The sequence below is a fragment of the Babylonia areolata genome, chromosome 6 (genome assembly GCF_041734735.1).
Source record: "Babylonia areolata isolate BAREFJ2019XMU chromosome 6, ASM4173473v1, whole genome shotgun sequence".
NCBI lineage: Eukaryota > Metazoa > Mollusca > Gastropoda > Neogastropoda > Buccinidae > Babylonia > Babylonia areolata.
Genome location: NC_134881.1, coordinates 54,142,914 through 54,165,524, shown reverse-complemented (window position 1 = coordinate 54,165,524; position 22,611 = coordinate 54,142,914). Strand labels below are relative to the sequence as shown.

The window sequence follows — 22,611 nt, the reverse complement described above, 5'->3', positions numbered from 1 at the left end:
ATGTGTGTGTGTGTGTGTGTCACTCTTGAGTGCATCTGCGTGTATGTATGTGTGTGTGTTTGTGACTATGCATGTTCATGTGTAAATGTATTTGTGTGTAAGTGTGTTTGTGTGTGTATGTGTGACAGTGTGTCTGTGTCTGTTTGTGCATGCTGATTTGAAGCTGACCTGCAAAGTGAATTCTGAAGTAGGCATAAACGTTGACTTAATTTTTTGTATGATCTTTCGACAGGCGCAATAGCCGAGTGGTTAAAGCGTTGGACTTTCAATCTGAGGGTCCAGGGTTCGAATCACAGTAACGGTGCCTGGTGGGTAAAGGGTGGAGATTTTTCCGATCTCCCAGGTCAACATGTGCAGACCTGCTAGTGCCTGAACCCCCTTCATGTGTATACGAAAGCAGATCAAATGCACACGTTAAAGATCATGTAATCCATGGGTGGGTTATGGAAACAAGAACATACCCAGCATGCACACCCCCAAAAGCGGAGTATGGCTGCCTACATGGCGGGGTAAAAATGGTCATACACGTAAAAGCCCACTGGTTTACATGAGTGAACGTGGGAGTTTCAGCCTTAGTGTTTGATTTTGTGTACATATTTGAGATCTTAACGTCTTAGGATGGAGAAGTATGATGTGTGTTGGTATTTTATATGTGTGTACAGTTCTGAATTTATGTGCTCTTTTTTTTCTTTTTTTGGTGTGTGTGTCAAGGTTGGTGTAGAAGAATCTGAAGGAGAGTAGACAGAGGAGCCTTAGTTTGTATATCTCTTGGTATTGTAAATGGATAATTTTTTGATATTTGTTTATGCTTTCTGGTTGTTAAAGGACTTAACTGCTGGTATTGAAGAAGAAAATTTGTGTCCGTCAGATATAATACGAGATCTGATTAAGAAATGAAAGCTTTTTATTGGTCACTGGAGTTAAATTTAAAAATGAAATTATATTATATTCATGTAAGTTTGATAGTTGTGACGTTTCTGAATTCAGCCCAGTGCAGCTGGCTGAGATGTGAGCAGCATTAACTTGAATTACTTAATGTGTGGAACGCTGCTTTGTGGCAGGCAAGGCACTTGGCAAACTGCTGTTAATCCATTCGGGTTATAATGTGGAATACAGACACACTGGTCATGACAAGTCATGACAAGACATGCTGTTTGATGTACACACCATACCTGGTGCTCTTGTCTGTCCAGTTTCTGGTAAGTGGCACCATCTTGTTTTTTCTTGGTGTTGATGCTCAGATACCTGATTTCAGTTTGTGTGTGTGGTGTGTGTGTCTGGTGTGTGTGCGTGTGCATGTGTGTGTGTGTTGTTAATGTGTGTGGTGTGTGAATGTGTGATATGTGTCTGCGGTGTGTATGTGTCTGCGTGTGTGGTGTGTGGCTTGCAGCCCAGTTCGGACCTGATGGGGTTGGTGCAGATACTGATCGTCACCTTTGGTGAGGAGTGCCCTGTGTTCTCCAAGGTCCCAGCCCGCCCTCCGCCCCCAAACATGGCTCAGACCCCCTACCCCACTGGTCCTGGTGAGTCATCGTCTTGTGTAATGTCCTTGACAACATGGCTCAGCCCCCCTACCCCACTGGTCCTGGTGAGTCGTTGTCTTGTGTTGTGTAATGTCCTTGACAACATGGCTCAGCCCCCCTACCCCACCGGTCCTGGTGAGTCGTCTTGTGTTGTGTAATGTCCTTGACAACATGGCTCAGACCCCCTACCTCACCTGTCCTGGTGAGTCGTCGTCTTGTGTTGTGTAATGTCCTTGACAACATGGCTCAGACCCCCTACCCCACCGGTCCTGGTGAGTCGTCGTCGTCTTGTGTTGTGTAATGTCCTTGACAACATGGCTCAGACCCCCTACCCCACTGGTCCTGGTGAGTCATTGTGTTGTGTTGTGTAATGTCCTTGACAACATGGCTCAGACCCCCTACCCCACCGGTCCTGGTGAGTCGTCGTCTTGTGTTGTGTAATGTCCTTGACAACATGGCTCAGACCCCCTACCCCACTGGTCCTGGTGAGTCGTCTTGTGTTGTGTAATGTCCTTGACAACATGGCTCAGACCCCCTACCCCACTGGTCCTGGTGAGTCGTCTTGTGTTGTGTAATGTCCTTGACAACATGGCTCAGACCCCCTACCCCACCGGTCCTGGTGAGTCGTCGTCGTCTTGTGTTGTGTAATGTCCTTGACAACATGGCTCAGACCCCCTACCCCACTGGTCCTGATGAGTCATTGTGTTGTGTTGTGTAATGTCCTTGACAACATGGCTCAGACCCCCTACCCCACCGGTCCTGGTGAGTCGTCGTCGTCTTGTGTTGTGTAATGTCCTTGACAACATGGCTCAGACCCCCTACCCCACTGGTCCTGGTGAGTCATTGTGTTGTGTTGTGTAATGTCCTTGACAACATGGCTCAGACCCCCTACCCCACCGGTCCTGGTGAGTCGTTGTGTTGTGTAATGTCCTTAACATGGCTCAGACCCCCTACCCCACTGGTCCTGGTGAGTCGTTGTCTTGTGTTGTGTAATGTCCTTGACAACATGGCTCAGACCCCCTACCCCACCGGTCCTGGTGAGTCGTTGTCTTGTGTTGTGTAATGTCCTTGACAACATGGCTCAGACCCCCTACCCCACTGGTCCTGGTGAGTCATTGTCTTGTGTTGTGTAATGTCCTTGACAACATGGCTCAGACCCCCTACCCCACTGGTCCTGGTGAGTCGTTGTGTTGTGTAATGTCCTTGACAACATGGCTCAGACCCCCTACCCCACTGGTCCTGGTGAGTCGTTGTCTTGTGTTGTGCAATGTCCTTGACAACATGGCTCAGACCCCCTACCCCACTGGTCCTGGTGAGTCGTTGTCTTGTGTTGTGTAATGTCCTTGACAACATGGCTCAGGCCCCCTACCCCACTGGTCCTGGTGAGTCGTTGTCTTGTGTTGTGTAATGTCCTTGACAACATGGCTCAGACCCCCTACCCCACCGGTCCTGGTGAGTCACAGATGGTCATGTATTGTTCTATATTTTATTGTGTTATGATAGTTTTTGACACAACACATTTCTCTGTTTGAAATTTGGGCTGCTGTCCACAGGGAGAGCGGTCTGCTTTGTGCTAGTAGTGACATTTGACATTTAACGGTGTGCAGGTGATTGTGTGGAGTGGAAAATGTGTGTGCATTCATATGGAGGGGGTGGGGAAAGAGAGAGAGAGAGACCTTGCGAGAGCCACACTTTTTTTCTTTTTTTGTTTTATAGATGGTGATTGGTTGTTGGTTGATGCTCCTGTTGATGTCAGTAGAGAGCCTTGTCTGGAGAGTGTCAGGTCCAACACTGCTGGCGTTGCAGGCCACATGCCCATGCCGGGGATGCCGCAGCCTGGACAAGGCACCCAGCCACCCTACCCTTCCTACCCGGGGCCTGGCTACCCCCAGCAGCCCGGCTCTTACCCTCCCGCCCAGCCCCCCTACCCCCCCACCACCTCGCAGAGCAGCACGGGGTACCCGCAGCAGGGTGGCTACCCGCCTTCCACCTCCAGCTACCCCAGCAGTCAGCCCCCCTCACAGTACCCCCATCAGTACGGAGGGTATGGCTCTAACCCTCCCTACCCCGCGGGTCAGATGGCGTACTCGGCCACACAGGGAACTGCAGGTAGGATGTGAGATCATGGCTGTGTGTGTGTGCGTGTGTGTGTGTGTATGTGTGTGTGTTTGTGTGTGTGTGTGTGTGTGCGTGTGTGTGTGTGTGCGTGTTTGTGTGCATGTGTGTGTGTGTGCGTGTTTGCACAGTAGTGGAAGTAGTATTAGTAGACTTTAATTTTACATCTTCCCATTCAAGGTGAAATGAAGGAAAGAGTTTATTGGCCTTTAAAAGTTGTTTTTGTGCTTTTTGAGGGGTTTGGGGGGTTGGTAGGAGGATGTATACAGAGTGCGAAGTCTGGCGTCAGCTGGCAGGAGTCTCAGAGATGATCAAGTCTGCACGTGGTATTCCTGCTGTTCCCTCCTGCTGAAGCTGCTCACTTATCCACACGCTGTGCTCACACTTGAAAAGAAAGTTATTATGATATGGATACTTTTATAGCACCTGTCCTCGATCAGATACCGAGCGTTAAAGAAAGTTATTATGATATGGATACTTATATAGCACCTATCCTCGATCAAATACTGAGTGTTTTACAAACTGAGTTATTTGCACAACAGGCTGCCCACCTGGGTAGACCCGACTAACAGCTGCCATTGGGGGCTCAAAATTCTTTTCCTGTGTCATTCAATCAGGTGTCAGTTATGCACACACACACACACACACACACACACATGTAACATTTTATGTATATGACCCTTTTGGTGTCATATACTGTACCATGTCAAACTGATGCAAACTAGGCCTATGGTTTGCTCTGTTTGGCCAAATTTCGCGCGGCTAACAGTGAAAAGACGCCCCTCTTAGTCTGGCCCGCTCTTAGCCAATCAAACGCCTCTAACAGCTATAAGCGCTGAATCATTCCTTTGGCCAAGGCTCTCCACGCCATCTTGTCAGGTTTTCGCTCTGTCTCGTCTAACTCTTTTTTTGGCTATTAAGCGTTTTCATTTGGCCTTATTTTGTTGTATGCGGCTTGCATGTATATTGTTCTTACATTCTGTGTACTCGTTTCGACTCGGCCCCCTCGATTTCTTCGTATTTTTCTACCTCTGAGTCGATCCTGTCTTTCCTTTCTCTGTTGGGGATCGAATTGTTCGCTGGGTGCTTACACGCGGTACCATGCCTCGTTTGCCATCCTACGAAGGCAGGGATCATGATGCTGGCAGAGATACTCGCCAAGAGACTCTCCCAGGCCCGGAGCTCATGATTTCTCCCGATAGGGACCGCGGCGATGCGTCTGCAGACGCTGATCGCGGAGGGGACGCTCGTCCCGATAAAACGGTCATGAAGGGGACCGGGGGGAAAGGGATACGAGCGTCACCTCCCGAAGTGTCCCAGCGCAAGGCAGGTGGAAGGGGGAGTAGCACGTCCTCTCTTGGTGGTGGGAACTCGCGGCTGGGTGCGGACTCCCAGGGGGAGGCCGCCCCCCGCCGTTACCTGGGTCCCCACACGGAGACGGCCCTCAGGGGCCCCAGTGCTGTTTCCCCTCCTCCCTTCTCGGTCGACCCCCCTCCCCCACCTCCTCCTGGGGGAGAAAAACATTTGGTTCCGGGGGGGGACCTCCACTTAGCCCACCCCGGGCCAAGCCACCCCAGTCTCCCCACGGGAGGGGATTCGGGGCGCGTGGCAACCTGCTCTGCAGGTCTTCCCGCTATCCGGCCGGTCTCCCCTGCTGGGGGAGTCCCGCGCGTGTCAGGCGGTTCCGGGCAGTCAGACCGCCGGCCTTTCGGCCTGTCTGACACCCAAGTCGGACCTGACCTCCCTCCGACTTGGCCAGGTTTTTCCCTTCAGCGAGGTCAAGGCACCAGTGACCCTTGGGGCTGGGGTCACGGGATGGCTGGTGCCCACGGGTGGTATCCCCCATTCTACCCGTACTGGGGTGCACCTATGGTGCATGCTGGGTTCCCGGGAGGACCAGGGACTAACCCCTGGTCTGCTCCCCACCGGACCCAACCCAGCACAGACCACAGAGTGACACACACAGCCCCGACAAGAGGGATTGACTCCTCGTTGGGCAGGTCGAGCTCCTCGACCAGTATTAACACTACAGCCTCGAATCGGTCCTCTGTCAGCACGCAGGTGACCTCCACGGTCACTACGGCTTCCTTTTCAGGACCGACGGCAGCTGAGGGACCCCGCTCAGCCTGTGGGAGCCTGCTGTTCCCACCTACCCAGCCCTCGGTCCTAAAAGGAGATGAGTGGGTGTTTGTCCCCTCACAGCACTCGTGGGTCCCTCTGGCGTCCAGGGACGCTCGCTCTGAGAAGGTGTGGCACCCACCATCCCAAGCATGGTTGGACCTACGGTCCACACACTCCCCACCCTCTTCAGGTGTCAAGGACATAACAGAGGAGACCAGGGTCCCTGCTCGGGATCGCCCCAGCTCATCCCGCTGGGCTGACCACAGCCCACAGGACGCCCCCGTGGGTACATCCACTTGGGATGGCACCCAGCAGGGGATGGACTGTGAACAAGAAGGACAGCCCCTGTCTTCGGATGAGGACGAACAAGCGGATGAGCACTCTTCGCCCCCATCCCAGTGCGACAGATGGAGCCCACGCCTCCCTAGGGACCAGCCTGAACCAAACTCGGACTTTGCCGAGCTCGAACTGACCCTCCCCAATAGGGTCACACATGCTGAATCAGTCCCTCAGGCAACTTTGTCACCCTTAACCCTCCTACGGTCAGGTGACTCTAACTCCAGAACCACAAGGCGACTCAGAGTGCCAGAAATGGCTCAGGAGTGGCTTAATAAGCCAGCCCGCACCGTCAGGGGTGCTGCTTCCATCCCTCCTCCAGGCAGGGAGTCACTCTCTGCCCCAGGCGCTTTTGCCCCAGGCAAGTTCCTTAAAGATCCCTCCAAGGGAGGAGTGTGGTCCTGGTACACACAGGACCACCCTGCCTACAGGGAAGCAGAGCCCTCCGCGCAGGACAGGATGTTGGTCTCACAGCGCACCACCTTCCCCACCTCAGCTACTCTTCCCTTTAAGACATTTGCAGAGTGGGACAAACTGGCCCGCCGCTGCCTCCTCAAGGTTTCCACGGCTTATACCTTCTTTGACGCGTTCCTCCACAGAGCCAATGAGCTGTGGGAACGACGCCAGTTCAGCAGGACATGGAGTCTCCTTCCTCTGGCCTGCCTGGCCTCTTCTCAGACCCGAGGTTAAACACTTTTGGCAATCGAGTAGCGTCTGGTCTCACGGCAGCTGCAGACGCAGCTACCAGCCTTCACTTCAATACGGTGCTAGCGCGGCGGGATGCTGTTCTCTGCCTCTCTAACATTCCAGTAGAGGAGAGGGCTGCCCTGCGGTCCATCCCAGCATAGCAGCACTCCCTCTTCGGCCAGTATGCACCGCATTTTGTCAGCCACAGGGCAGAGACAAACCGGGAGGTGGCCTCATATTTAGCCCAATCCTCCCAGGGGCGCCAGGGTTCTATGCCATTGAAGAGACCCGCCACCAGGGCTCCTCCATATACCTCGCCTCCTAAGTCAAAGCGGCGTGCTCAGAATCAGCGGCAGAGGAACAAACCACCTCATGGCCGTCCAAGCCGCCCGGCCATGCCCAAGGCCAGAAGGCAGCACCCCCAATGACTGGGCCCCGATTCAGCACCGCCAGTCGTTCAGCCCCTCCAAGTAGGAAACTTGTCCCAGCACGCTCATCAGTGGCGTGCTCTGGGACTCAACGACTGGATTGTGTCGGTGCTAGAGTCGGGGTACATGCTCCCTTGGGTGGGGGACCGCCCCCCTCTAAGATCCACTCCTCCTCCTTATGTGCCCAGCTCGATCGAGCAGGAGAGCGTCTTAGAGAAAGAGATATCGCACCTACTCCTCATAGGGGCGATATCTCAACTCTTGGACCCGGGCCCCGGTTTTTACGGCCAGTTGTTCGTGATTCCAAAAGTCTCCGGAGGGTGGAGACCAGTCCTGGACTTGTCCCCCCTCAACAGATTCCTCCCCAAGATGAAATTCAAGATGGACACACAGGCACAGATTCGGGAGACCATGCAACGGGGAGATTGGGCGACGTCCATCGATCTGAAAGATGCTTATTTCCATATCCTCATCCACCCGGCATCCCGCCGGTACCTGAGGTTCGTGTGGAGGGACAGAGTGTTCCAGTTCTCTGTCCTCCCATTTGGTCTGTCCCTTGCCCCTTTCCTGTTTACCAAGGTGGTGTGGGAATTGGTATCAATCGTCCGGTCGGAGTCCATTCGGCTCTGTGTGTACCTGGACAACTGGCTTATTCTGGCCCAGTCACAGGCTCTGTGCCAGAGTCATACAGCCAGACTTCTAGACCTGTGCTCCCAACTGGGCTTCATCACGAACCAGGAGAAATGCGATCTGTCCCCCAGCCAGTCCTTCGACTTCTTAGGGATGAGATTCGACACGCGGTCCATGATAGTCTCTCCGACGCCAGATCGGTGGGACCGTCTGGCAGGCCTCCTCAACCACTTGCGCCATTCCTCCCAAGCAACAGCGCGGACACTTTCTTCCCTCCTGGGCATGATGGAGTCCATGGCACCTCTCATCCCTCTGGGCAGGGTTCTCAAGCGCCCTCTTCAGAGGGCACTCAGGCTACGGTGGTCCCAGAGCACTCAGCCATGGGATACCCGGATATGTCTGGGCGAGTGGTTCCTCGAGGTGACATCAGAGTGGTTAACCACCCCTCTTCTGACACAGGGGGTGCCCATAGCCCCACCTACTCTTCAGGTGGCACTATTCACAGACGCCTCCTCCATGGGCTGGGGAGCCCACATGGACTCACTCCATGCAGCAGGGACTTGGTCCCCGGAGGAGCGCCTATGCCATATCAATGTTCTGGAACTGGAGGCAGTTCGCAGGGCTCTCCAGCACTTCATAGCGGAGGCCAAAGGCAAGACCATTCGCTTGTTCACGGACAATACAACAGTCGCTTGTTACGTGAACAAAGGGGGCGGAGCGCACTCGGCAGACCTTTCTCTGCGGACCGAGGCTCTCCTCCGTTGGTGCCACAGCAAGGGCATTGCACTTTCAGCGAGACACATAGCAGGGAAAGACAACATTTTGGCAGAGGCTCTCAGCAGGTCCAAGAGTGTCATACACACAGAGTGGACCCTGGACAAGGACACCCTGCAAGGAGTGTGGGAACAGTGGTTCCGGCCGATGGTGGACCTGTTTGCGACAAGGTTCAGCAAGAGACTTCCCACTTACGTCTCTCCAGTCGCCGACCCAGAAGCATGGGCAGTGGATGCTCTCTCTCTAGACTGGAGCAGTCTGATTGCCTACGCGTTTCCTCCCTTTCCAATCCTGTCCAAGGTGATACGGAAAGCCAGGTTGGAACGCCCGCAGATGATCCTCATTGCGCCGAAATGGCCAGCCCAGCCCTGGTTTCCGGTCCTTCAGTCCCTGACACATGTTCCACCACTGGAACTGGAAACCAAACCTCATCTGCTGAGGCAGCCTCGTTCGGGCATTCCTCACTCCAATCCTCAAATGCTCCACCTGCACGCGTGGCTGCTGTGTGGGCGGATCTGTCAGCATCACCATTGAAGTCTTCCACCCCTCGGTCAGCCTCTGTGTCGGCCGCGCTGACGAAGGGGGGTGCCTCCTCCGACCTCCTCTCCATAGTCTCCAAAGCCAGGAGGGAGGGAACAGAGACTTTGTATGACTTTCGATGGAAGAAATGGCTGAGTTGGTGTACAGCTCAGAACATTCCCCCTACTAACCCTACGAGCATGCAGCTGGCCAACTTTCTGGCTCACTGCTCCTCGGTTCTCAACCTGTCTGCTAGTTCTGTGAGAGGGTACAGGTCTGCCATTTGTACCACTATCAAACAGCTAGGTGGTCCCGCTTTTGAAGCTGATTTCCTGCTCAGAGAAGTGGCTAGGGGCGCCTCTTTGAAGGAAGCTAGGAATCCCAGAAGAGTGCCCCTCTGGGACTTGTTCCTGGTGCTGGATTTCATTCGAAAACAGCCCTTTGAGCCATTGGGGACTATTCCTTTTGACCTGCTCACTCTCAAGACCACTTTCCTTCTGTTGCTGGCCACGGGCCGTCGTAGAAGTGAGATTCATGGTCTTAGTGGTATGCCACAAGATCTAGCATTCCACAGAGATGGTTCCATCACTCTTCGTTTCCTTCCAGAGTTTCTGGCTAAGAACCAAGACCCCGAGGTCCCTTCCCCCTCTCTGAGGGTCAGACCTTTGTCGGATATTCTGGCACAAGATGATGAAGATAGGCATCTCTGCCCCGTTCGGTGCCTCAAATACTATTGCAATAGGTCTCGCCATAGGCGTTCTTCTCAGAGGCGCCTTCTCATCTCCCTCAATGAGAATTACAAGAAAGATATCGCTGCAGGCACCATTTCCCGCTGGGTGTCCCAAGTCATTCGTAGAGCCTACTCTCATGCACACAAGGATATCAGTTGTCTTAATCCCAGAACACACGAAGTGCGGGCCATAGCTACTTCGGCTGCTTTCCAGCACTCGGTACCACTGCAGCATGTCTTGGAGGCAGCCTTCTGGCGGTCTGAGAATCCCTTCATCAACTTCTACCTCCGGGATTTCCGTATGACCAGGGCTGACGGTTCCAAGGGGATTTCCTTTGTCGCGGCTAACACTGCCGTCTCAGTTTCAAGGGCTCCCCATACGAACCAGTAGGCGTTGCCCTCCTCCATTTGCTTTAAATTCTGCATCAGTTTGACATGGTACAGTATATGACACCAAAAGGAGGAGTTTGTATTATACTCCATGTTTGGTGTTTACATATACTTACCATGTCAAACTCGAATGCCCGCCCGTCCGTCCCCGCGTCTCCGCTGTGGTTCTCATGGGGCATTTTCATTCATGGCCACGGAATGATTCAGCGCTTATAGCTGTTAGAGGCGTTTGATTGGCTAAGAGCGGGCCAGACTAAGAGGGGTGTCTTTTCACTGTTAGCTGCGCGAAATTTGGCCAAACAGAGCAAACCATAGGCCTAGTTTGCATCAGTTTGACATGGTAAGTATATGTAAACACCAAACATGGAGTATAATACAAACTCCTCCTTTTGATTTGTATTTACCCTGCCGTGTAGGCAGCCATGCACCGTGTGTAGTACTGTGACACATAGTTGTGGAACGGTGTGTGTAAGAGCAGTGACCACTGCCGTGAGGGATGTTTCAGCCCCCGCCCCCTCTACCACCCGGCCCAGCACGGGCACGGTGACAGAGGAGCACATCCGGGCATCCCTGCTGTCGGCTGTGGAGGACAAGATGAAGCGCAGACTGCGGGAGTTCTTCGCCCAGGCTCAGGTAACTACGACGCGGGGGCGAGGGGTGGGGGGGGGGGGGGTCTCTGCACTGGCCTATCACTTACGCTAGTCATGATTGTAGACAGTCTGGTGACAGTATTCAGTTTCGCCATGCAGGGGTAGGAATACTGTTGAATGTCCAATATATACATGCTGCTGATTATAGACATCTGGCTATAGTATCGATTTGGTCTTTGTGGGAGAAGGAATTTGCGTTAAATGTCCCATGTACACACTGGTAATGGTAGAGACTTAGTTACGGTATTAATTTGCTCTTCACGTTAGAAGGAATTTGTGTTCAGTGTCCCATTATACATGCTGGTGATTGTAGACATCTTGCTACAATATTAATTTGCACTTTGCTGGAAGATGAATTTGTGTTCAATGTCCCATATACATTCTGGTGATTGTAGAGATCTAGCTACAGTATTAATTTGCATTTCGCGTTAGGAGGAATTTGTGTTCATTGTCCTGTATCCAGTTAAAGTATTAATTTTCATCATGTGTCGGGAGGAATTTGTGTTCAGTGTCCTATATCCAGTTAAAGTATTAATTTTCATCATGTGTCAGGAGGAATTTGTGTTGTCCCATATCCAGTTAAAGTATTAATTTTCATCATGTGTCAGGAGGAATTTGTGTTCATTGTCCTGTATCCAGTTAAAGTATTAATTTTCATCATGTGTCAGGAGGAATTTGTGTTCAGTGTCCTATATCCAGTTAAAGTATTAATTTTCATCATGTGTCAGGAGGAATTTGTGTTCAGTGTCCTATATCCAGTTAAAGTATTAATTTTCATCATGTGTCAGGAGGAATTTGTGTTGTCCCATATCCAGTTAAAGTATTAATTTTCATCATGTGTCAGGAGGAATTTGTGTTGTCCCATATCCAGTTAAAGTATTAATTTTCATCATGTGTCAGGAGGAATTTGTGTTCAATGTCCTATATCCAGTTAAAGTATTAATTTTCATCATGCGTCAGGAGGAAATTAAATGCAATGTCCCATATACATGCCGGTGATAGTAGCCATCAAAGTATTGATTTTCACCATGTGTGGATAGGAATACTGTGTGTGTATGTATGTGTGTCATAAAAGACAGAGAAGAATAATGCTTAGAAATGATTTTCCCCCTTGAATTATTCTGTTTATACTGTTGTTGTTTTTGTAATGTGTGTGTATATGTCTGCATGTTCTTATCATTGTGTTAAAGTGAGTAAATGTGTTTGTTTATGTCTGCATGTTCTTATCATTGTGTTAAAGTGAGTAAATGTGTGTGTTTATGTCTGCATGTTCTCATCATTGTGTTAAAGTGAGTAAATGTGTGTGTTCATGCCTGTATGTTCTCATCATTGTGTTAAAGTGAGTAAATGTGTGTGTTTATGTCTGCATGTTCTTATCATTGTGTTAAAGTGAGTAAATGTGTGTGTTTATGTCTGCATGTTCTCATCATTGTGTTAAAGTGAGTAAATGTGTGTGTTCATGCCTGTATGTTCTCATCATTGTGTTAAAGTGAGTAAATGTGTGTGTTTATGTCTGCATGTTCTTATCATTGTGTTAAAGTGAGTAAATGTGTGTGTTTATGTCTGCATGTTCTTATCATTGTGTTAAAGTGAGTAAATGTGTGTGTTCATGCCTGTATGTTCTCATCATTGTGTTATTGTGATTCGTGATGTGTGTTTGAGCAGACAAAAAGCTTCTCTTGTGAGGGATTCCTAAATTGATGTATGTGTGACGTTTTGCTGATGACAGGCTGTGTTGTATTGTACTGTATTGTACTGCACTGTATGTGTGAGTGTGTGTTGTTGACAGGCGGAGATGGATGTTCTTAAGAAGACCCAGACTGACCTGACCAAAGGCAAGGAGAAACTGGAACAGATGCTGAGAGACCTAGAACAGGAAAAGGTCAGTGTGGGAAAGGGCTCGCCAAAAATCCTGCTGTGTGTGTGTGTGTGTATCTGTGTGTATGTGTTTGGGTGTATCTGTGTGTGCATGTGTGTGTGTATCAGTGTGTCTGCCGTCTGTCTGTATCTGTGTGTGTGTGCCTGTGTATCTGTGTGTGTGTGCATGTATGTATGCTGCAGGGATCAGGTTCGACATCGGTCATCGGTCATTGATGCATTTAATTTTGAAATGACCTATTGTTTTTCAAGTTGCCAGGTCACATGAGTCATTGTTTTTATGACCAGTCGGTCAACCAAAGTTACCATCTCTCTCTCTCTCTCTCTTTAACGATTGCGATCGCTTTGTCATCTGCTCCTGCAGGAAATGACTATAAACTGGTTTATTAAAATACGGATCTGTGACAAAACGAAATCCGAAACGAATCTTTATCGCTGCCTTTCGCAAGCTTCGGCGAGAAGAATTGGCGTTCCCACTTTTGCATTGAAAAAGCCCGGGATGGGTGATATTTGACCTATTGATTTTCAAAATGACCTATTGATTTTATGTTCTTCCGGTCATATGACCTATTGTCTATTGAACCCAACCTGATCTCTGATGCTGTCTGTGTATCTGTATCTGTGTGTGCGTGAGAGAGAGAGAGAGAGAGAGAGAGAGAATGTATGTGTGCCACTGTGTGTGTGCATGAGAGAGAGAGTGAATGTGGGTGTGGGTGTGTGCATGCAAAAAGACGAAGAGTACTAAGTGTTGGGCTGGACCAGGAAATGTGAGGCCCAGAGCGGTGGTTCAGTGGCCAGAGTTCCCAGTGTTTAGAGTGCAGCGTGCTGTGCTGTGAGCTTCACACCCACGTGTTCCCACTGTACTACGACTGCCTGTCATTGTGATAAGAAATGATAAATCACTTGTTCTGAAATCTCAATTTTAATTACACATACTTAGCCATGGCCCAACTAGTGCAGACTCCTGTCCTGTGCAAACTACTATCCGCCTATGCGGAGAAACGAAACTACAGCCGATAACCTCCCGGAAGTAGGTAACCTCCCCTTTGTCCCGCTGGCTAGCGCCCTCTTTTTCCGGCAGCCATCATGACTCCTGTTCCTGTGCTCTTCATACGGCTAAGTTTTTTTTCGTATTTTCTGCCTGTCTGTCGATTCTCTGGCGTTCTTGTTTGTTGTCAAATTATGTCTCCAACCAGGTCACATAATTATGTAGATCTCATTTTGCTGCAGCAAGTGTTGGTGGAGCTACCATTAGACATTGTTTGGCTGTTTAATACAGTGAACTGACGATGCAGTACGCAACAGAATGATATAGAACAGTACAGTGCAGTACAGGGCAGTTGAAATACAATTGTATGTGTACAGCTGAACTTTTCGGCACAGTATACAGCACAGAATGGTACAGAACTGTGAAATGAAATTGTGGTTGTTGATCACATGACATTGCAACATACAGCACAGAACTAACTACAGTACAGTGAAATATGTAGAATTTTACAGTACAGTAGACAGAACGGCGCAGTGCAGTGAAACACGATTGTATGTGTTTGAACAAAAAAACATTATAGTATACAGTGCAGGACAGTACAGAACAAAGAAATACTTGTGTGTTTATTTGTGGGTAAAAGAACATTACAGTCTAGTTTACAGCACCACACAGTACAGAACAGTGAAGTACAGCACAGTACACCATTTACTGGTTTTGATGATGGAGGAGGAAGCAGGTGTACAGCACAGAACAACACAGTGAAATACAAGTGTGTGTGTGTGTGTGCAATAGAATATTACAGTATACAGCACTGTAATTCAACAGTTCACAGTGCTGTACAGCTTACGGTTTGATGGTCAGTTGTGTCCGACTGTGACCATCAGAACAGCAGAGGATTGCGGCAACTGCTGTCCTGACTAGACTAGAATTTGGTAATCGTGGAGAGTGTCTTGCCAATGTTACTGCGTACAACTCTCAGCCAAGAGGGCTTTGAGACAGTTGGTTTTAGGATGGTTCCCGAAGGCCAGCTGGTTCCCAAGTCTGCAGCATTAAGAACTTATTCAATCAGTCTTGCCTCTATTAGTTGAGAGGTAAGTATTTCACAAAAGACGAAGCTGTAAGTGAATTCCCATTGCAGCGAAGAAACCATCAGTCGTACAGCTCTCACTTTGCTGTTGGCCCTGCTGTCAGCTTTTATCAATCTCTGACATACGCCAAGTGTTGAGCCCTTACAGAATTATGAAATACAGTTGCGTGTGTAAATGTGTAGAAAATGGAGTGCTGTTGTTGTGAGTGATGTGTGTTGTCAGACCAACATAGAGAGCAACATGATACTGCTGAGCACCATGTGACGTGTGTTGTCAGACCAATATAGAGAGCAACATGTGATGTGTGTTGTCAGACCAACATAGAGAGCAACATGATACTGCTGAGCACCATGTGACGTGTGTTGTCAGACCAATATAGAGAGCAACATGTGATGTGTGTTGTCAGACCAACATAGAGAGCACCATGTGATGTGTGTTGTCAGACCAACATAGAGAGCACCATGTGATGTGTGTTGTCAGACCAACATAGAGAGCACCATGTGATGTGTGTTGTCAGACCAACATAGAGAGCAATATGATACTGCTGAGCACCATGTGATGTGTGTTGTCAGACCAACATAGAGAGCAACATGATACTGCTGAGCGCCATGTGATGTGTGTTGTCAGACCAACATAGAGAGCAACATGTGATGTGTGTTGTCAGACCAACATAGAGAGCAACATGATAAAGCTGAGCGCCATGTGATGTGTGTTGTCAGACCAACATAGAGAGCAACATGATAAAGCTGAGCGCCATGTGATGTGTGTTGTCAGACCAACATAGAGAGCACCATGTGATGTGTGTTGTCAGACCAACATAGAGAGCACCATGTGATGTGTGTTGTCAGACCAACATAGAGAGCAACATGATACTGCTGAGCACCATGTGATGTGTGTTGTCAGACCAACATAGAGAGCAACATGATACTGCTGAGCACCATGTGATGTGTGTTGTCAGACCAACATAGAGAGCACCATGTGATGTGTGTTGTCAGACCAACATAGAGAGCAACATGATACTGCTGAGCACCATGTGATGTGTGTTGTCAGACCAACATAGAGAGCACCATGTGATGTGTGTTGTCAGACCAACATAGAGAGCAACATGATACTGCTGAACACCATGTGATGTGTGTTGTCAGACCAACATAGAGAGCAACATGTGATGTGTGTTGTCAGACCAACATAGAGAGCACCATGTGATGTGTGTTGTCAGACCAACATAGAGAGCACCATGTGATGTGTGTTGTCAGACCAACATAGAGAGCAACATGATACTGCTGAGCACCATGTGATGTGTGTTGTCAGACCAACATAGAGAGCACCATGTGATGTGTGTTGTCAGACCAACATAGAGAGCACCATGTGATGTGTGTTGTCAGACCAACATAGAGAGCAACATGATACTGCTGAGCACCATGTGATGTGTGTTGTCAGACCAACATAGAGAGCAACATGATACTGCTGAGCACCAAGGACCAGGAGGTGAAGGAGGCCCTGCAGAGGATGGAGCAGCAGGAGAAGGTGGACATTGACGAGGCCGTGGTCACCACCGCTCCCCTCTATCGACAGTAAGCACACACTGTCACATACCACAGCTTTTTCTGATTGTGTAGTAGTGATCATCACTCTCCTCTCTATCGATAGTAAGCACACACTGTCACATACCACAGCTTTTTCTATCTGTTTGTGTAGTAGTGATCATCACTCTCATCTCTATTGACAGTAAGCACACTGTCACATACCACAGCTTTTTCTATCTGATTGTGTAGTAGTGATCATCACTCTCACCTCTATCGACAGTAAGCTCACACTGTCACATACCACAGCTTTTTCTGATTGTGTAGTAGTGATCATCACTCTCCTCTCTATCGACAGTAAGCGCACAGTCACATACCACAGCTTTTTCTATCTGATTGTGTAGTAGTGATCATCACTCTCACCTCTATCGACAGTAAGCGCACAGTCACATACCACAGCTTTTTCTATCTGATTGTGTAGTAGTGATCATCACTCTCCTCTCTATCGACAGTAAGCACACACTGTCACATACCACAGCTTTTTCTGATTGTGTAGTAGTGATCATCACTCTCACCTCTATCGACAGTAAGCGCACAGTCACATACGACAGCTTCTGCTATCTGATTGTGTAGTAGTGATCATCACTCTCCTCTCTATCGACAGTAAGCACACACTGTCACATACCACAGCTTTTTCTGATTGTGTAGTAGTGATCATCACTCTCCTCTCTATCGACAGTAAGCTCACACTGTCACATACCACAGCTTTTTCTGATTGTGTAGTAGTGATCATCACTCTCCTCTCTATCGACAGTAAGCACACACTGCTGTCACATACCACAGCTTTTTCTGATTGTGTAGTAGTGATCATCACTCTCCTCTCTATCGACAGTAAGCACACACTGCTGTCACATACCACAGCTTTTTCTGATTGTGTAGTAGTGATCATCACTCTCCTCTCTATCAACAGTAAGCACACACAGTCACATACCACAGCTTTTTCTGATTGTGTTGTAGTGATCATCACTCTCCTCTCTATCGACAGTAAGCACACACTGTCACATACCACAGCTTTTTCTGATTGTGAAGTAGTGATCATCACTCTCCTCTCTATTGACAGTAAGCACACACTGTCACATACCACAGCTTTTTCTGATTGTGTAGTAGTGATCATCACTCTCCTCTCTATCGACAGTAAGCACACACTGTCACATACCACAGCTTTTTCTGATTGAGTAGTAGTAATCATCACTCTCCTCTCTATCGACAGTAAGCACACACTTTCACATACCACAGCTTTTTCTATCTGATTGTGTAGTAGTGATCATCACTCTCCCCTCTATCGACAATAAGCACACACTGTCACATACCACAGCTTTTTCTGATTGTGTAGTAGTGATCATCACTCTCCTCTCTATCGACAGTAAGCACACACTGTCACATACCACAGCTTTTTCTGATTGTGTAGTAGTGATCATCACTCTCCTCTCTATCGACAGTAAGCACACACTGCTGTCACATACCACAGCTTTTTCTGATTGTGTAGTAGTGATCATCACTCTCCTCTCTATCGACAGTAAGCACACACTGTCACATACCACAGCTTTTTCTGATTGTGTAGTAGTGATCATCACTCTCCTCTCTATCGACAGTAAACACACACTGTCGCATACCACAGCTTTTTCTGATTGTGTAGTAGTGATCATCACTCTCCTCTCTATCGACAGTAAGCACACACTGCTGTCACATACCACAGCTTTTTCTGATTGTGTAGTAGTGATCATCACTCTCCTCTCTATCAACAGTAAGCACACACTGTCACATACCACAGCTTTTTCTGATTGTGAAGTAGTGATCATCACTCTCCTCTCTATCAACAGTAAGCACACACTGTCACATACCACAGCTTTTTCTGATTGTGTTGTAGTGATCATCACTCTCCTCTCTATCGACAGTAAGCACACACTGTCACATACCACAGCTTTTTCTGATTGTGTTGTAGTGATCATCACTCTCCTCTCTATCGACAGTAAGCACACACTGTCACATACCACAGCTTTTTCTGATTGTGTAGTAGTGATCATCACTCTCCTCTCTATTGACAGTAAGCACACTTTCACATACCACAGCTTTTTCTGATTGTGTAGTAGTGATCATCACTCTCCTCTCTATCGACAGTAAGCACACACTTTCACATACCACAGCTTTTTCTATCTGATTGTGTAGTAGTGATCATCACTCTCCCCTCTATCGACAGTAAGCACACACTGTCACATACCACAGCTTTTTCTGATTGTGAAGTAGTGATCATCACTCTCCTCTCTATCGACAGTAAGCACACACTGTCACATACCACAGCTTTTTCTGATTGTGTAGTAGTGATCATCACTCTCCTCTCTATCGACAGTAAGCACACACTGTCACATACCACAGCTTTTTCTGATTGTGTAGTAGTGATCATCACTCTCCTCTCTATCGACAGTAAACACACACTGTCGCATACCACAGCTTTTTCTGATTGTGTAGTAGTGATCATCACTCTCCTCTCTATCGACAGTAAGCACACACTGCTGTCACATACCACAGCTTTTTCTGATTGTGTAGTAGTGATCATCACTCTCCTCTCTATCGACAGTAAGCACACACTGTCACATACCACAGCTTTTTCTGATTGTGAAGTAGTGATCATCACTCTCCTCTCTATCAACAGTAAGCACACACTGTCACATACCACAGCTTTTTCTGATTGTGTAGTAGTGATCATCACTCTCCTCTCTATCGACAGTAAGCACACACTGTCACATACCACAGCTTTTTCTGATTGTGTAGTAGTGATCATCACTCTCCTCTCTATCGACAGTAAGCACACACTGTCACATACCACAGCTTTTTCTGATTGTGTAGTAGTGATCATCACTCTACTCTCTATCGACAGTAAGCACACACTGTCACATACCACAGCTTTTTCTGATTGTGTAGTAGTGATCATCACTCTCCTCTCTATCGACAGTAAGCACACACTGTCACATACCACAGCTTTTTCTGATTGTGTTGTAGTGATCATCACTCTCCTCTCTATCGACAGTAAGCACACACTGCTGTCACATACCACAGCTTTTTCTGATTGTGTAGTAGTGATCATCACTCTCCTCTCTATCGACAGTAAGCACACACTTTCACATACCACAGCTTTTTCTATCTGATTGTGTAGTAGTGATCATCACTCTCACCTCTATCGACAGTAAGCGCACAGTCACATACCACAGCTTTTTCTGTCTGATTGTGTAGTAGTGATCATCACTCTCCTCTCTATCGACAGTAAGCACACACTGTCACATACCACAGCTTTTTCTGATTGTGTAGTAGTGATCATCACTCTCCTCTCTATCGACAGTAAGCACACACTGCTGTCACATACCACAGCTTTTTCTGATTGTGTAGTAGTGATCATCACTCTCCTCTCTATCGACAGTAAGCATACACTGTCACATACCACAGCTTTTTCTGATTGTGTAGTAGTGATCATCACTCTCCTCTCTATCGACAGTAAACACACACTGTCGCATACCACAGCTTTTTCTGATTGTGTAGTAGTGATCATCACTCTCCTCTCTATCGACAGTAAGCACACACTGCTGTCACATACCACAGCTTTTTCTGATTGTGTAGTAGTGATCATCACTCTCCTCTCTATCGACAGTAAGCACACACTGTCACATACCACAGCTTTTTCTGATTGTGAAGTAGTGATCATCACTCTCCTCTCTATCAACAGTAAGCACACACTGTCACATACCACAGCTTTTTCTGATTGTGTAGTAGTGATCATCACTCTCCTCTCTATTGACAGTAAGCACACTTTCACATACCACAGCTTTTTCTGATTGTGTAGTAGTGATCATCACTCTCCTCTCTATCGACAGTAAGCACACACTTTCACATACCACAGCTTTTTCTATCTGATTGTGTAGTAGTGATCATCACTCTCCCCTCTATCGACAGTAAGCACACACTGTCACATACCACAGCTTTTTCTGATTGTGAAGTAGTGATCATCACTCTCCTCTCTATCGACAGTAAGCACACACTGTCACATACCACAGCTTTTTCTGATTGTGTAGTAGTGATCATCACTCTCCTCTCTATCGACAGTAAGCACACACTGTCACATACCACAGCTTTTTCTGATTGTGTTGTAGTGATCATCACTCTCCTCTCTATCGACAGTAAGCACACACTGTCACATACCACAGCTTTTTCTGATTGTGTAGTAGTGATCATCACTCTCCTCTCTATCGACAGTAAGCACACACTGTCACATACCACAGCTTTTTCTGATTGTGTTGTAGTGATCATCACTCTCTTCTCTATCGACAGTAAGCACACACTTTCACATACCACAGCTTTTTCTATCTGATTGTGTAGTAGTGATCATCACTCTCCCCTCTATCGACAGTAAGCACACACTGTCACATACCACAGCTTTTTCTGATTGTGTAGTAGTGATCATCACTCTCCTCTCTATCGACAGTAAGCACACTTTCACATACCACAGCTTTTTCTGATTGTGTAGTAGTGATCATCACTCTCCTCTCTATTGACAGTAAGCACACTTTCACATACCACAGCTTTTTCTGATTGTGTAGTAGTGATCATCACTCTCCCCTCTATCAACAGTAAGCACACACTGTCACATACCACAGCTTTTTCTGATTGTGTAGTAGTGATCATCACTCTCCTCTCTATCGACAGTAAGCGCACAGTCACATACCACAGCTTTTTCTGTCTGATTGTGTAGTAGTGATCATCACTCTCCTCTCTATCGACAGTAAGCACACACTGTCACATACCACAGCTTTTTCTGATTGTGTAGTAGTGATCATCACTCTCCTCTCTATCGACAGTAAGGACACACTGTCACATACCACAGCTTTTTCTGATTGTGTAGTAGTGATCATCACTCTCCTCTCTATCGACAGTAAGCACACACTGTCACATACCACAGCTTTTTCTGATTGTGTTGTAGTGATCATCACTCTCCTCTCTGTCGACAGTAAGCACACACTGTCACATACCACAGCTTTTTCTGATTGTGTAGTAGTGATCATCACTCTCCTCTCTATCGACAGTAAGCACACTCTGTCACATACCACAGCTTTTTCTGATTGTGTAGTAGTGATCATCACTCTCCTCTCTATCGACAGTAAGCACACACTGTCACATACCACAGCTTTTTCTGATTGTGTAGTAGTGATCATCACTCTCCTCTCTATCGACAGTAAGCACACACAGTCACATACCACAGCTTTTTCTATCTGATTGTGTAGTAGTGATCATCACTCTCCTCTCTATCGACAGTAAGCACACACTGTCACATACCACAGCTTTTTCTGATTGTGCAGTAGTGATCATCACTCTCCTCTCTATCGACAGTAAGCACACACAGTCACATACCACAGCTTTTTCTATCTGATTGTGTAGTAGTGATCATCACTCTCCCCTCTATCGACAGTAAGCACACACTTTCACATACCACAGCTTTTTCTGATTGTGTAGTAGTGATCATCACTCTCCTCTCTATCGATAGTAAGCACACACTGTCACATACCACAGCTTTTTCTATCTGATTGTGTAGTAGTGATCATCACTCTCCCCTCTATCGACAGTAAGCACACACTGTCACATACCACAGCTTTTTCTGATTGTGTAGTAGTGATCATCACTCTCCTCTCTATCGACAGTAAGCACACTTTCACATACCACAGCTTTTTCTGATTGTGTAGTAGTGATCATCACTCTCCTCTCTATTGACAGTAAGCACACTTTCACATACCACAGCTTTTTCTGATTGTGTAGTAGTGATCATCACTCTCCCCTCTATCAACAGTAAGCACACAGTCACATACCACAGCTTTTTCTGATTGTGTAGTAGTGATCATCACTCTCCCCTCTATCAACAGTAAGCACACACTGTCACATACCACAGCTTTTTCTGATTGTGTAGTAGTGATCATCACTCTCCTCTCTATCGACAGTAAGCACACTTTCACATACCACAGCTTTTTCTGATTGTGTAGTAGTGATCATCACTCTCCTCTCTGTTGACAGTAAGCACACTTTCACATACCACAGCTTTTTCTGATTGTGTAGTAGTGATCATCACTCTCCTCTCTATCGACAGTAAGCGCACAGTCACATACCACAGCTTTTTCTGTCTGATTGTGTAGTAGTGAT

At 47.7% G+C, this 22,611-nt stretch overlaps 1 protein-coding gene across 1 annotated transcript in view; it reads left to right on the top strand.

Moving 5' to 3' along the window:
- LOC143283160 (tumor susceptibility gene 101 protein-like) overlaps positions 1-22,611 on the top strand; it is a 35,824-nt gene that overhangs the window by 5,812 nt on the left and 7,401 nt on the right. Inside the window, exons 5-9 of the mRNA XM_076589312.1 lie at positions 1,391-1,523; positions 3,330-3,632; positions 10,759-10,886; positions 12,693-12,785; positions 16,295-16,428. Coding sequence (XP_076445427.1) covers positions 1,391-1,523; positions 3,330-3,632; positions 10,759-10,886; positions 12,693-12,785; positions 16,295-16,428 — 791 coding nt within the window. The remainder of the gene's footprint in view (positions 1-1,390; positions 1,524-3,329; positions 3,633-10,758; positions 10,887-12,692; positions 12,786-16,294; positions 16,429-22,611) is intronic.